This window comes from Rhinoraja longicauda, chromosome 11 (genome assembly GCF_053455715.1).
Source record: "Rhinoraja longicauda isolate Sanriku21f chromosome 11, sRhiLon1.1, whole genome shotgun sequence".
NCBI classification, from domain to species: Eukaryota; Metazoa; Chordata; class Chondrichthyes; order Rajiformes; family Arhynchobatidae; genus Rhinoraja; species Rhinoraja longicauda.
In genome coordinates, this window is record NC_135963.1 from 22012109 (window position 1) to 22027209 (window position 15101).

The 15101-nt window shown below is 39.2% G+C and overlaps 1 protein-coding gene across 5 annotated transcripts in view; it reads right to left on the reverse strand.

Moving 5' to 3' along the window:
- rnf220a (ring finger protein 220a) overlaps positions 1-15101 on the reverse strand; it is a 404962-nt gene that overhangs the window by 93729 nt on the left and 296132 nt on the right. For all 5 annotated transcript variants that reach the window (XM_078408445.1, XM_078408442.1, XM_078408444.1 and 2 more), the window contains exon 5: positions 3127-3222. In XM_078408445.1, coding sequence (XP_078264571.1) covers positions 3127-3222 — 96 coding nt within the window. The remainder of the gene's footprint in view (positions 1-3126; positions 3223-15101) is intronic.

Below are 15101 nucleotides of genomic sequence, written 5' to 3' on the forward strand. Positions count from 1 at the left end.
TCTTTCACTTGACAAAAGTACAACAGCATTAGCAAGACCTTTGAGAACTAATGGCAACCTCAACGTGAAAATGTTTCCCATTTGTTCAAAATATTGAGGGTGAACCATATTTTATAAAATAAAACTGTTCAGAGTTTTAATGGCATAAGTTTTAAATGAAGCTATGAACAGTGAGGGAGAAGAACACAGGCAGAGGGCTTTCAGCCCATCTAGTTTACTCCATAATTTCACATCTGGGCAGATCTGTTAACCTTTCTCATATCTTTGGATTAATAGAAGGTGTCATCTTTTATATATTTTGCCTTAATCGACTTTCCACTGGATCGTGATAGTGTCCATTTATTAATAGAGTTAAGTGGTTACATCTGAATTGAGAGTGATGGATGCCTGGAATGCACTGCTAGGGGTGATAGTGGAGGCAGATATAATAGTGACATTTAAGAGGTCTTTGGATAAGTACATGGATATGCAGGGAATGGAGGGGTATAGATCACCAGCAGGCACAGGAGATTAGTTTAACTTGGCAACATGTTTGGCGAAGACATTGTGGACTGTTCCTATGCTATACTATTCTATATTCTACATATAGATTTTGGCAACATTATCTTGCATTCAATCCTCTGCTTTAGTTCTGATTCAGTACAAAATATTACTCAAGATTGACCTCTTTGTTCCCTTCATGATTTAAATGTGTTGCTAATGATCTTTTCCTCTTATCCCCAACATTTTGTTTCCAGTAATATGTTTAACTTTCTCTTCCCATCCCGTGATTTTAAAATGCAGTCCTGTATAATCATTGTCGTCTTCCCTCTGACTCTTATCTTTATGTTAATTAAGCATCTAAAGAAGAATGTCATGTTCTCATTTTGCCTTCTCGCTGACAAACAAAAAGTGATTTCTCATCAAGGTGTGGTTTCAGGAAAGAATAACAGCGTCAGTAGTAATTACATTTACTTTACATTTACATATGTAAATGTTTCTCACTACACATAATAGTACCTTCATCAATTCATGTGTAGCAAGGGAATTCCACATTTAAGGGACTAACATTTTACAGAATTTAGAATTTCGGAAGAATTAAAATTCAGTAACAAGTAAATAAATAAAACACAATTTTGCAAGACCACATCACATCTAGATAGTTTTTACTTGGTAAACTATCACAGGACTGCACTCCTTGGACAAACTATTTTCATTTTGGGTCGAAAGAAGGTTGATATCACTAAGCGAGGTCACTTTGGGGTTAAGATGCCTGAACAATGAGATCCCTCAGATGTTGAGGTATATCTCAAATTATATGCCCAGCAATGGAAATTCGGACCCAAACTAAACCCCAGGAGTACACGGTACACTCAACGGAAGGTCAGACAGGCCAATGTGCGGCAATTGACCAGTCACTCCAGCTCATTAGCTCAGCTTGGAGGGTAGAACGGTCACTGGAGCTGGCATTCTTCTCATTCCAATCTTTCCAAATAAACTTTCTAAAATAATCCTAAAACGTGATCAAGCAGAAAATTTACATGGTCTTTACTTCAGCTTCCCAACATGGGTTTACCCTGAAAGTTTTGTTGGTTAAGCTCCAGCATTTCACAATGTGCATATTCGCAGGTCTGTCAATTTGCAAATTTGCTTAAAATCCTTGGGTTTAAATAAATCAGGTATGTGCACCCTACTCGTGGAAAACAGAATCCACATCTGTGTGCAATTCCTGTGTGTTAAAGACTCTTAAAGATGGGGACAGATATTTGCGTTACAAGGAAGTAGATTACTTTTTGGCAATGTACTCCTGATATGTAATGGGCAAGACTAAATATGTGTACAGGGCTGGAAAAAACACATTCACTCAAAACCCAATTGCAAAAGAAGGGCACAATATGTCAGACTTGTTAAAATAATACTTTTCAAATCAAACAGTGAAATTAGCATTTTTGTTCTAGCCCCTTACCGGGTGGTGTTTTATTTTTACACTTATTAACTTGACTGCCAAAATTTCAGATAAAAAATGTGATGCTCCTGCACTATGTTTACACATTCCATGAAAATGCTAATGTTAGCGAAGTAAAACAGTTTGACCCCCCACCAAAATTATCCACCATCCAGTCATTATTTTTGCTTATTTGTATTTGTTTTTTTGCGGTTCTCCTGTTCCACTGATGATAGACCTGACAAATGTACCATTGGGAATGGTAGATGGCCAAACAGAACATTTTTTGAGCTGAGTTAACTGACATGAGCCGCAGCAACAGTAGGTGCACTGTAATTGGTCTCAGAACTCTTGAGCTATGGAAAGGTAAACCAACCCGTGTTCCCGATCTCGATCATTATCCGGTGACTTGAAAGACAGAGTGTAAACTCCAGCTGAGAACTGACCAGCTTTCAGCATCGTAGTCCCTGTGATAGAATAGCTGTGTTAAAACGCACCACCCAAGTTACAAAATGAATGGTTGGTTGTCCAGGATAGGTGAAGAACTACTGAAGCCTGAGCATCAATGCTTCAGCACAAGTCGTTGATTTGAGGATCAGACAGTAGGGAAAAAAAGTGTAAATATTTATTTATTTTCAAGCCAGCTATTTTCCAGATTTCAAATCATAAAAACCTTTCTATTGTCCTGAGCCTGCACAGATTAAAACTGGTTTAATATTAATAGTTATTTTTAATGACCAGCTTTAATGACCTGCTCAAAAGAGGAATGCTTTCTGTATGATAATATATATATTTTTAAATCAGATATTCCGAGTGATGGAATCAACTTTCCAATAGCGTTCTCTGTAACTAACATAATCAGGTTTATGCAACTCTTCAGGTCAAATTGGCATTACATTGAACTTTTTAAAATAATTCTAATTGCCAGTTACTCGAGTTGTTCCCTAGAATTCAAAATATTTCTCTTTTTATCATTACCCATTGTAAAGCTTTTATTTTAAAAAAGGGATCCAACTGGTGAGAATTCCTACTTCAGATGATCCTTGCTGATGAGATTGCCCATTTAAATGATCCTCGTTCTGATATTTTTCCCCCATTGAATGAATTAAAATAGTTGGACCATTATCCAGATACGCATAAGAATCACATTGCACCTGGGTTAAAACAACAGCCAATGGATGCAATGCTTTCCCTTTTCCCACCTGGTATCTGTCTGAATGGTGAGTGTCATCTGCAGAGAGAGGTGATGCTGTAGGCGATTCTCCTTCCCTTTTAATTGGCGCTGATAGCAAAACAGACTGTGGAAAAAGAAAAGAATATTTTGTTAAAACTACACCATTCACAATACTTACTGCAAATGAAAAGAAAATGTCGATATTAGAAAATATTAACATTGTCAAAATAGGATGACAATTCATGTTGGCAGGAACACACAACACCAGTGAACAAGTGATTCTGGCAATGTTTTGGAGCACAGGTTTCTTCTCATCGACTCACAGTATTGTGCTGGCATCTGCTTCTCTTCGTTAAGAGGAAATGCCCACAGTTCTCGGTGTTAATCCTTATGATAAAACTTCAGTATTTCTCAAAGAAAGAAACAATACATCAAAACTATCACAAAGAGGTTCAAATTATTAAGTGTGATACACGTTCTGCTGTCTTAAACTAATTTTTCTTCCTTTCTTCCCAAGTACTTTTACCAATTTACAAGCAAGATTGAAAAACCACAAGGACCACCTACCTATTTTGAGACAGCAGTTGATAACAAGACTTTAAATTCTTTCTACCGGTTTGAAGGTAGTAAGAAAATGCTTGCTTATGTGAATTTACACATCAAGCGCCAAGAATTGTTGCATCTCTGTTTCTGTTTGCAATAATAAAATTACGAACCAAACCTTAGGAATCAGACGGTAAAGTGAATCCCATAAAAAGTAATGCAATGTTTTACAAAAACGATAGTCTCACATTCCTTGACACGACTTGGAGTTTAGCAACAGTTTTAATTCATGCAACAATGCTCTACCCATTAAAAAAGGCACTTCATAGGAGAATTAGAAAATAAAATTTGATACCAGATTTCAACTGGAGTTGGTGGAAAAGATAATCAAATGCTTGGTTCAGATTTTGGGAGTGGGGAAAGAGGGGTAGAATTTGAGAGTTTAGAGTTCATGCAACTGAAAGACTTCCCCACAAAGGTGGAACATATAAAGCAGTGATTCATAACAAGCTAAAATTGAAATATAACTCAAATGTAGTATCAAACTGGTTTGTAAAACGTTGATTGAGTCAAGAGAATCAAGAGACAAGTGTGTTTAATTGTCATATGCACCGGGAATGGAGCAATGAGTCTCTTAACTGGTGCAGCTTTACATAATTACATGATGGACCAGACAAAGTCCACCACTTTCTGCAACCTCCTACTTTGCCTTCTCAATTTCCGTGAATACAACTTTACTTTTGTGCAATCTCTCTTTGTAATTTAACACTTCAGTCCAGATATCATTTGGTAAATTTACCCTGCACTTTCTCCTCAGCCAGTATATCCAGTATACCAGAATGATCAACAATATTTCAAGCATGACCTCTTTAGAGTTTTCCATAATATAACTGTGGCAAAACTCTTACCTCCTTGTATTCTACTCCTCTATATCTAAAAGGCAGGAAACCATTAGGTCTTCTCATTATTTCCTGTTGGATATCCTTATGGATAAAGACCATTAAATTTCTCTGGATCTTTACTGCTTCCAGTTTTTCACCATTTAGCGAGTTCTCTGTTCTAACTTGTTTTAGGTTCAAACTGGATGACCTTACGCATGTCTATTAATATCCATCAAAAGACAATAGACAATAGACAGTAGGTGCAGGAGTAGGCCATACGGCCCTTCAAGCCAGCACCGCCATTCAATGTAATCATGGCTGATCATTCACAATCAGTACTCCGTTCCTGCCCTCTCCCCATACCCCCTGACTCCGCTATCATTAAGAGCTCTATCTAACTCTCTCTTGAAAGCATCCAGAGAATCGGCCTCCACTGCCCCTCTGAGGCAGAGAATTACACAGATTTACAACTCTGAGTGAAAAAGTGTTTCCTTATCTCCGTTCTAAATGGCCTACCCCTTATTCTTAAACTGTGGCCCCTGGTTCTGGACTCCCCCAACATTGGGAACATGTTTCCTGCCTCTAGCGTGTCCAATCCCTTAATAATCTTATATGATTCGATAAGATCCCGTCTCATCCTTCTAAATTCTCGTGTATACAAGCCCAGTTGCTCCAGTCTTTCAACATACGACAGTCCCGCCATTCCAGGAATTAACCTAGTGAACCTACGCTGCACTCCCTCAATAGCAAGAATGTCCTTCCTCAAATTTGGAGACCAAAACTGCACACAGTACTCCAGGTGTTTTCTCACTATGGCCCTGTACAACTGCAGAAGGACCTCTTTGCTCTTATACTCAACTCCTCTTGTCATGAAGGCCAACATGCCATTTGCTTTCTTCACTGCCTGCTGTACCTGCATGCTTACTTTCAGTGACTGATGAACAAGGACACCCAGATCTCTTTGTACTTCCCCTTTTCCTAACTTGACACCATTCAGATAATAATCTGCCTTCCTGTTCTTACCACCAAAGTGGATAACCTCACATTTATCCACATTAAACTGCATCTGCTAAGCATCTGCCCACTCACACAACCTGTCATAACTATATCATAACTACAATTTGTGTAGGAAGGAACTGCAGATGCTGGTTTACAGTGAAGACAGACACAAAATGCTGGAGTAACTCAGCGGGACAGGCAGCATCTCTGGATAGAAGGAATGGGTGACGTTTCGGGTCGAGGCCCTTCTTCAGTCTACAATTTGACTCATTTACTTAATCTGCCATAATCGTCCATATAATTTCTTGCTTCCATCCACAGTTCTTACAGCGCTGTTTATATTTATGTAATCAGCTTTCCATCCCATTAAGCCAGTTATTTATAAATGTCATGAATAATTGTTGCCCTAACGTGAATTTTCAGAGGACCCGCCCAATCATATGGTGCCAATTTGAGTAACTTCCCTTCATTTGCCTCCAATTCCATTACCTTTAACGTTACCTAGCTGTATCAAACGTAGTTCTTGGAAGTAATATTGTAACATTGAACATTAATCACTCATAGATTTAATTTTTTTAATTAAATCAGACACAGATAGGCATTTACTTGGATCCACCCAGCTGTACGCAATAGTATATTAATATATACTAAGTGATAATTTTCCAATTTATTTGAATTCAATATGGCATGGTGATGGGCACAAAGTGTAAAGCCAAAATGAAATAAAGAAAACCAACATGTCCCATTAAGCCTATCCTTCCCAATGAGCCCAAACAACTACATTTGGGCACCGCTTCAAGTTCTCTTTTTCAGTTTTTCTATCTACCGTGGCAGGCAAATAATCATTTCCATGAAAATAAAATTAATTGCATATTCTTTTCTTGAGGCAAAAGGCTGTTTACCTAACACTGCAGGTTATCCAACTAAAATTCTTAAGCCCAGACCTGTTCTATTGGTTCAAAGAAGACTTTTTCTATTCAACTTCGAATTATTATCTGAGCTACAACCTATTCCTATCAACTTCAATCCCTTTCATAGTCAGATATTTCACCCTGGTCTTTTTCAAGGATTCAATCAATGTAGCATTTTCTGCTTTTGATAGGAATCTCTTCTACATATCTGCAACTGTGTGGGGGGAAAAACAATTTTTTTAAATCTCTAGTCTTGCTTGAGGCGTGTCAATTTTGTACTTGTGTGCTCGAGTTCCACAATCAAATTTAAAGTTAAATAACCTGCTTATATCCACGTTATCCTTGCCTTACAGCATTTTAAAGTCCTGGATCAGGCTATATCTTTTTTTATTCATTGAGAACGTCAGATTCTGTCAGCCTATCTTCATAACATAACACCAATTGTTAGAAGCTTCCTTGTCACTCTGCTCCCAATCATTCACATAAAATCATTCTGATGTCAGACAAGCCTGTAACATATACATGTCCTCTGGGCACACAGTTGTATATTTCCCAACATTTTAATAAATCATTACTTTTATTATTAATGGCCTAACTAAATTCTTAGTCATTACATGTGGGGAAGAAGAATGACGCCACACAATAGTAATTAAAGAGTAGTGCAGTAACAATCCAATTTTTAAAAAATCACCAATAAGAACAAGAGTTATTTTAAATTGTTTATTTTAGATGCCAATTAATCAGAGATTTCTGTTTTAAATAATACATGTTGATGGCATCATTTGGGACACACGCAGGGAGAGGATATGATATATGAGAGCTGATTTAATGAAATCAGTAGCCAAGAATATTTCGCCAACTAAACCAACTCACAAAGAATAATTTATTTAGATAATTTCTTTAAAGGTGGTCATATCCAAACAGCTGTTCTGTGTGAATCCCTTTCTCCCAAGTGAGATAATTGGTTTTCACTCATTTAAAAAAAACAATGTTTTTTAATCAGCAGAAACAAGGTGAAGTAAAAGTATACTCAATTTATAATGTAATCTTGGTAGAAGGACTTTCACTTTAACCACTGAGTTAGCATTTCCTCTTCTTAGTTATAAGGCTGAAGTGATGTCTGGGATTTGTCATTGTAGTATTTTGCAACATAAATTACTCTTCCTTTCTTTTCTGAAGCTTTTTATTTAAAATAGAGGTCAGATGATTAATAGGCCACAATAGTTTTAGTCAAGTAGAAGCTCATTCCTGTATTAATCAAATAACTGAATAATCGGTATTCTCCCTATGCAAACAGTGGAATGAAATGTTATGTATTGGTTTCATACTTTTGGCCAGTTGCTAAAGCAAGGCCCATTTATTTCACAGCTTCCGAGATCCATGGAAACGACCTCTGAAAAATGTAGGGCCGAACTAATCCCAAACATGTCAATCTCGAGCCCTCTTCTACATACGGCTGCAGCTCAGCTGAATAAACTATTCTTAAATACTGTGGCGGCTGCTCACTTCCAAACACCTCCCTTGCATGCGAAGTTGAAGTGCACAGCCACTGATACCAAATAATACTGTCCTTCTGTAGCTGTAGTGTATTATAGGAGTGTCACAAATAATAGATCTTTTTAATGCAAACAGTTGCAGGTTGTCTAGGTGAATAATCGATTATTCAGTGATGACAAAAAGGGACAGAGGGCAGTTGTTACAATTTTAGCATTTTATTTTTTTAACAATAAATATTGTTATTTTGAACTGCAGTGCTGCAGCGGGGCATTATCAATCATCCATTGCCATAAAGCACATTCCATTTTTCATGAGGACCAACGGTTGTAGTTGCCCAATGTGGCATTCGACTCAATAAGTATGTGGCGGTTGGATGATGTAGCACCAGAGTGTTGCAGGAATTAACAGCATTCACTCTGATCCAGAAGTAAAATATTCAGCAAGCCAAAACTGGACAGAAGGAGTAACATGGAGGAAAGGTCAGCATGTTTTTACACAACTGTCACTAATTTCATTTGCACAGACCTTGTAAGTAAAATGGCATTTACTGCTAGGGGCATCTAGTGGTAAGGGATTAATATTGCATTGATTTTTTAAAAAATTCTTAGCTTATAGTGACAGTCTGAAAAATATTATTGAAATCATTGGAAGCTAGACTCGCCCATTCTATCATATCCCATATTAACCGTTCATTGGGAACAGATGCTCAAATTGAACACTGCAGAATCAACTACTTTAACGACGGGCACGGTCTGGTTTCTTCATTAATGACTGGTGCACATAAATAAGCAGTTGGTGGTTTTGCTTCCAACACATTTAAATCTTTGGCATTGCCGCTACCAATTGGACCTTGGAGCCTTCTTTTCTCAGTCAGACAGAATGTAAAACAAGACCAAGCCTTTTCAGCTAGCAGTTTCTGACCACCTTTCCCTGTAACTCATATGCTTTCCTTGATGGCGCAAATGGCATTAGCAGTATTTATAAAAGTAAAAAACAATCAAATGAAGAAAAACAGGCATTGTTGAATTGCCTGCAAAATGAAGAAGATGAAAGTTAAATTTAAAGGAAACCTAATTTGATTCATGTGAAATGTTGTAAATATGTTATTACCAGCCTCTGTTGGAATAGTTTCATAAACCTTTGCTTAAACTTCATTAAAACCAATTAAAACCCTTGTTAAGAACAACTAACTGCCAACACTGAATTTATGACTTTTGTTTATGTTCTTCGATCGCACTGCTTGGAGCTGTGGTTTCAAAGAGATTTCTTATTTGGCTTGATGTTAATAGATTACGAGTTAAGCTGTTCTAAAATGTGGTCAGGATTGTTATCCTATGGCAAACCACAGAATAGGAATCAAAATACTTTCCAAGCTGAATAATTCTGAAGATCAGATAAATGTAGCAAATTGAAGTGCCACTCTGATTGCTGAAAATTCATGAATCCAGGAATGCTATAAAATGTCACCTTAGATTGTCATTAACTAATCAACATGACACCTTCCCTTTACGTTTCTGAATCATCAAGATTTTTTAAAAGAAAGGTGCAGTGAAGATGAAGAAGCAAATCTGCTCAACTTTTGAATGGGAGGAATTAGGACTCCTGAATACTTCTGGAGGGAAGCAGCAAAATAATATAACTTGGCAAAAACATGTCTGTTTCAGTCAATCCTAATCCAAGGATGGAAGCCAGCCTCTTGTTGTAATGGGACAGCATCATGTCAGTGGTAAACTGGTGACCTATGAAAAATGTTAAAACTTAGCTTTTGTGGATCCCCGAGAGTAAACTGCTTAAAATATGCCAGCTTGAAACTTAGTTATGATCCCCTTTTTTGATGACATGGCCTTACATGGTTATCAAACATCTGAACAAAACTTTGGTTGCCAGCCAAGCCACACCCTAGAATAATCAGCTGAGAATCTTGTCAAGAATTACAAATGTTTCTGAACATCCCTGTAAATTGCAGAGTACGCAAATTCACACGAGAATTCATATTTTTTCAAGTGAAATCATTGTTCCCATGCCCTACCAAACTCGATGCAAGTTTTCCATATGCACAAATGAATTGATTGCTTGATTGAATGATTGATTAATTGACTGAAAGATACGGCATAGAAACAGGCTCATCGGCAAACCAAGTCCACACTGACCATTGCTCGCCCTTTCACACCAGTTTCATGTTGTTTCACTTTTGCATCCACTTCCTCCACACTAAGGGCAATTTTACTGAAGCCAATTAACCTATAAACTCACACATCTTTGGGATGTGGCAAGAAACCAGAGCGCCCAACGGGAAGCACACGGTTACAGGGAGAGCATGCAAACTCGACACAGAAAGCACCTGATATCAGGAGCAAACCTGGGAGTCTGGCACTGCACCAACTGTTCCATGCCAATTGGATCCCATGGAGAGTCCTGTGTGGCAACACAGACAGTAAATCAGCACCAAAGAATGCCTGGGAAATCTGGAACATCTGCATATTTTGGGAATTCCAAACTTTGTTGCATCCATGAGGGCAATTTCTGGCAGTTCCAAATATAGAGAGAGAAAAGCCTCTGTCAAAACTTTAATTAGATGTGCAATGCTATCATGGGAAATTTGCCTCATCTTCAGAGATTTGAAAACCACCTTGAATGTATAATAATAACATTTATTAAAATAAGACTGGATCTAGTCTTGGCCACTCTCGGCTGTCTGCTTTATAGCATTGAGTTTGAGCTTAATTTATTGTCACGTGCTCAGAGCATCAGTGAAAAGCTTTTGTTGTGTGCTAACCAGTCAGCGTATGGACAATAAATGATCACAATCGAGCCATCCACAGTGTACAGATACAAGATAAAGGGAATAACGTGAATAACGTTTAGTGCAAGATAAAGTCCAATCAAAGATAGTCCGAGGGTCTCCAATGAGGTAGATAGTAGCTCAGGACTACTCTCTAGTTGTTGGTAGGGTGGTTCAGTTGCCTGGTAACAGATTCTGGGAAGAAACTGTCCCTGAATCTGGAGGTGTAACTTTTCACACTTCTATATCTTTTGCCTGATGGGAGAGGGGAGAAGAGGGAATGGCCGGGGTGCGACTCGTCCTTGATCATGCTGGTGACGTTGCCGAGGCAGCGTGAGATGTAAATGGAGGCAATGGAAGGGAGGTTGGTTTATGTGATGGCCTTCTAAATGCTGATCCTGTTGCAACAAGAACCGAGAAATTATCTTGCAAATTATCCTTAAAATAAAAAGAAAAAACAGCTTGCCACTTATCCTGGAAATTTCAAGTGAAAGATCTATTTGGCTACTGTAACACCCTTTGCTTGCTACTGAATTGTCAACATTGAGGTGAAAGAACCAAGAACTGAGAAAACACATATAGTACATAGATTTTTCACCTGCTAAAATTGCATGGAGATATACAAATGGACATATGAGCTAATTATGTCTCTCGTGGAGCAATAACCCTGGGCATGGTTAGATGTCATAACATGAGCCTTAATGTGGCAAATTTATTGCAGCTGTGGTTACTTTGCTTGCTCTAAACCTCTGAGAGTCTTATCTCCCATGATATCCCAGGCCCATAACACAAGTATCCCTTCAAGGCTGTAGCTTAATACTGGGACCCATGGCATCTCGGATGTGCTGTGTGCTGATTTAAACCAGTAATCATTCCAAATCTACTATCAGCCAGGTTTATAATCGAGGTCTCTGTCTAATCATTCTTACTGAAAGTTTTTCTGCAGTATCAAGAAAAAGAAACACAATTCGCTTAACCACTATGTTCCCCACAGGTCATGGGCACCTAGTTTCTGGTGTGACAAATGACCATTGGATAAATTGCTAGAGATTAGCACGAGTCAATGCCAGTCATAGGTTTGGAAGAGGGATAATGTACTTTTTTTAAAAAAAAAGTGCAGCACACACAGGTACTCATCCCTCAACAGAATTTTAGACTTTAGAGATAGTGCAAAAACAGGCCCTTCGGCCCACCAAGTCTGTACCAACCAGCGATTGCCCCATACGCCAATACTATCCTACATACTAGGGACAATATACAATTTAACCGAAGCCAAATAACTTACAAACCTGTACATCTTTGGAATCTTGGAGGAAACCGGAGCACCCAGAGAAAACCCACGTGGTCACAGCAAGAATGTACAAACTCCGTACAGGCAGCACCCATAGTCAGGATCGAACCCGGGTTTCTGGCGCTGTAAGCCAGCAACTCTAACCCTAAGGCACTGTGCCTCCAGCCGCCCACCATATCTGGGGGATTGTAATGAATGGGGTAATATAGGTGAGAGCAAGCTCCAAGCTTTACAGATGATCTACTGAAGGCCCTGCAGGAAGAAGCATGAAATTGGTGGGGCAATGGAGAATGCAGAGGATGGAGTGCATAGGTGGCTCTTTAAACACAATGCATAGCCAGTGAGAGCAGAAAGGCATGTAGATTAATGCCAGGAGTAAGTGCTGAAAGAAATTCAGTGAGCTCATATTAGCAGTTGAGGTCAGTGGGTGAATATTCTAATGTCACTTTCTACCTACTACAACAGTGCTACTGACCACAGAAGATGTCCAATGTACCGTAACCCTATTACTCATCTACCAGTGTCAATCCAGACGTACTTAAGTTCATCTGTTCCACTGCTTCTTTAACACTGCTAAGCCATACATCCAACAGCCTGTGTATGGAGGCTATTTCATCATGATAGCCACATCAGTCAAATTCCCTTTTTCTTTTAGTCATAGAGTCATACACCATGGAAACAGGTTCTTTGGCACTCATCCATGCCCATTCTAATCTACTGTAATTTACCCGTGTTTGGCCCATATTCCTCTAAACATTTCCTATCCATTTACCTGTCCAAATGTCTTTTAAATGTTATTATTGTACCTGTCTCAACTGCCTCCTGTGGCAGCTCATTCCATTTACCCACCAATCCCTGAGTGCAAAGGTTCCCCCTCAGGTTGCTATTGAACCTTTCTTCTCTTATCTTAAACCTATGCCCTCTAGATCACAATTCCCCTACCTTGGGAAAAAGACTCTGGGCATTCACCCTATCTATTGCCCTCATGATTTTATACACCTGCAAAAGATCCTCCCTCAATCTCCTGTGCAGCAAATCTGCCCAATCTCTCCCTGTAGCTCAGATCCTCGATTCCTGGCAACATCCTCATAAACCTTCTCTGCACTTGTTCCTGCTTAATGGCATCTTTCTTATAGCAGGGCGACCAAACCTGGACACAATACTCCAAATACAGCCTCACCAACATCTTGTGCAGTTGTAACTGTCCCAACTTCTATACTCATTTCCCTGACTGATGATAAGATTTTAGGATATGAAGCAGAGCTCACACTTGTCTCTAAGCTCCTTGTCAGTCATCTGCAGCCTCCCATCAGCCAAGAGGCCGCTCTACATAGCAGAGCCATCAAATGCTCCTTATATGTTAACTCAACCATCCCCAGGTTCATTCTCATAAACCTCCTCTGGATCCAGTAACCTCCTTACTGGATCCTCTCCAATGCCAGCATATCCTTCCTCAGGTATAGAGCCAAAACTTCACAAAATATTCCAAATGTGGCCTCACCAGCACCTTATAAAACCTCAGCATTACATTCCTGCTTTTATATTCCAGTCCCCTCAAAATGAATGCTAGCATTGCATTTGTCTTCTTTCCCACTGACTCAACCTGCAAATTAACCTTGTGGGTGTCCTGCACCAGCACCCCCAAGTCGCTTTGCACCTCCAATTTCTGAATCCTCTCCTCATTTAGAAAGTAGTCTATACTACTAAGAGCTGGTGCCCTGTGTTCCACAATGGTAGTGCCAGTGTCTGTCCACTACGCACATTAGCAATGGATGTTCACTGTATACACGTGGACACCCTGTTCAAAATGGTATCTGTTGCCAATCACCGCACAAATGTGCTGAGGCACCACATATGTTATTTTAGGGCAGAAAGGATAGATGGATTACCTAAAACCAGACACTTCAGAGCCCAATTTCTCCCTGTAAAATTCAACAGAAGATTCCTCAATTATAGTGCTTACACCATTTGAAAGGAAAGTGAATGTTAAAAGCATTTTGATGGAAGATACTTGTAATGATACAGCACCACGAGACAGTGAAGGACAAAGTCTTTTGCAGTATCACCAGAACATTCAATATCTTTGACATATTTCTGTCACACTGGGATCTACACAGAAGCGGAAAATCAGGGACCCTCAGTGAGTCATCACCTGTTCTCTCCCTCCTTTTCTCCCTTTTGTGCTTGAAGAAAGGGTGCTGTGCAGGTCAGCAGTTGTGCTGAGAGGCTGAGAGACGATAAAAGCGAGGAAAAATTAATCAAAAAAATAATTTGCGCAGCATGATTAAAAAACATAACTTTTACACAACCAGCTAGCTCAGCACAAGTGACATTTGCAAGAGGAAAAAGTATCTTCCAAAGGTAGGAGCTTAAAAATAATAATTCATGGCTTTTCAACCTTTTACATGATGTTCCCCCACCAGCTAATTTTAGGTTTAATGGCAGTAAGGCAATTAATCTTTGCAAGCCTGGTGGCTCCAACACCTCTGACTTGAAGACAGCTCCTTTTTAGAGAGAAGCATTAGACATCTTTCCCTTGCCATTTTCTATCCCACAAATTAATCTCCGTCGTACATCTCTAAAATGAATTGAAATTGCTAGCATATTGTAAATATTGTTTCCCTATGCGTGCAGGATCATGTGTCATAAAGTGAATGGAAGTGCATTTCCCTCTGACATTTTGTTAACTGAATTTCCTTTAAGGCAGCCATTTGAGACTATTAAGTGCTATCCCCTCATTTACAGACGGCTTTCTCTCTCCCTTTTCCTTTTCTGTGTCTACAGGGTTGTCAGTAGATTAAATGAAAGAAAAACTCAGCTCCAATAAAACTGATTCTCTCGTTCTATTTAACACATATCATAGAAGAGTACAGCACAGCATCAGGCCGCTTGGCTCGTGATGTTTGTACCAAACATTGTGCCAAATTAAACCAACCCCTTCTGCCTGTACATAATCCATATTTGGGGCGACGTAGTGGGGCAGAGGTAGAGTTGCTGCCTTACAGCGCCAGAGACCAGGGTTCGAACCCGACTACGGATGCTGTCTGTACGCAGTTTGTACGTTCTTCCCATGACCGCGTGGGTTTTCCTCAGGTACTC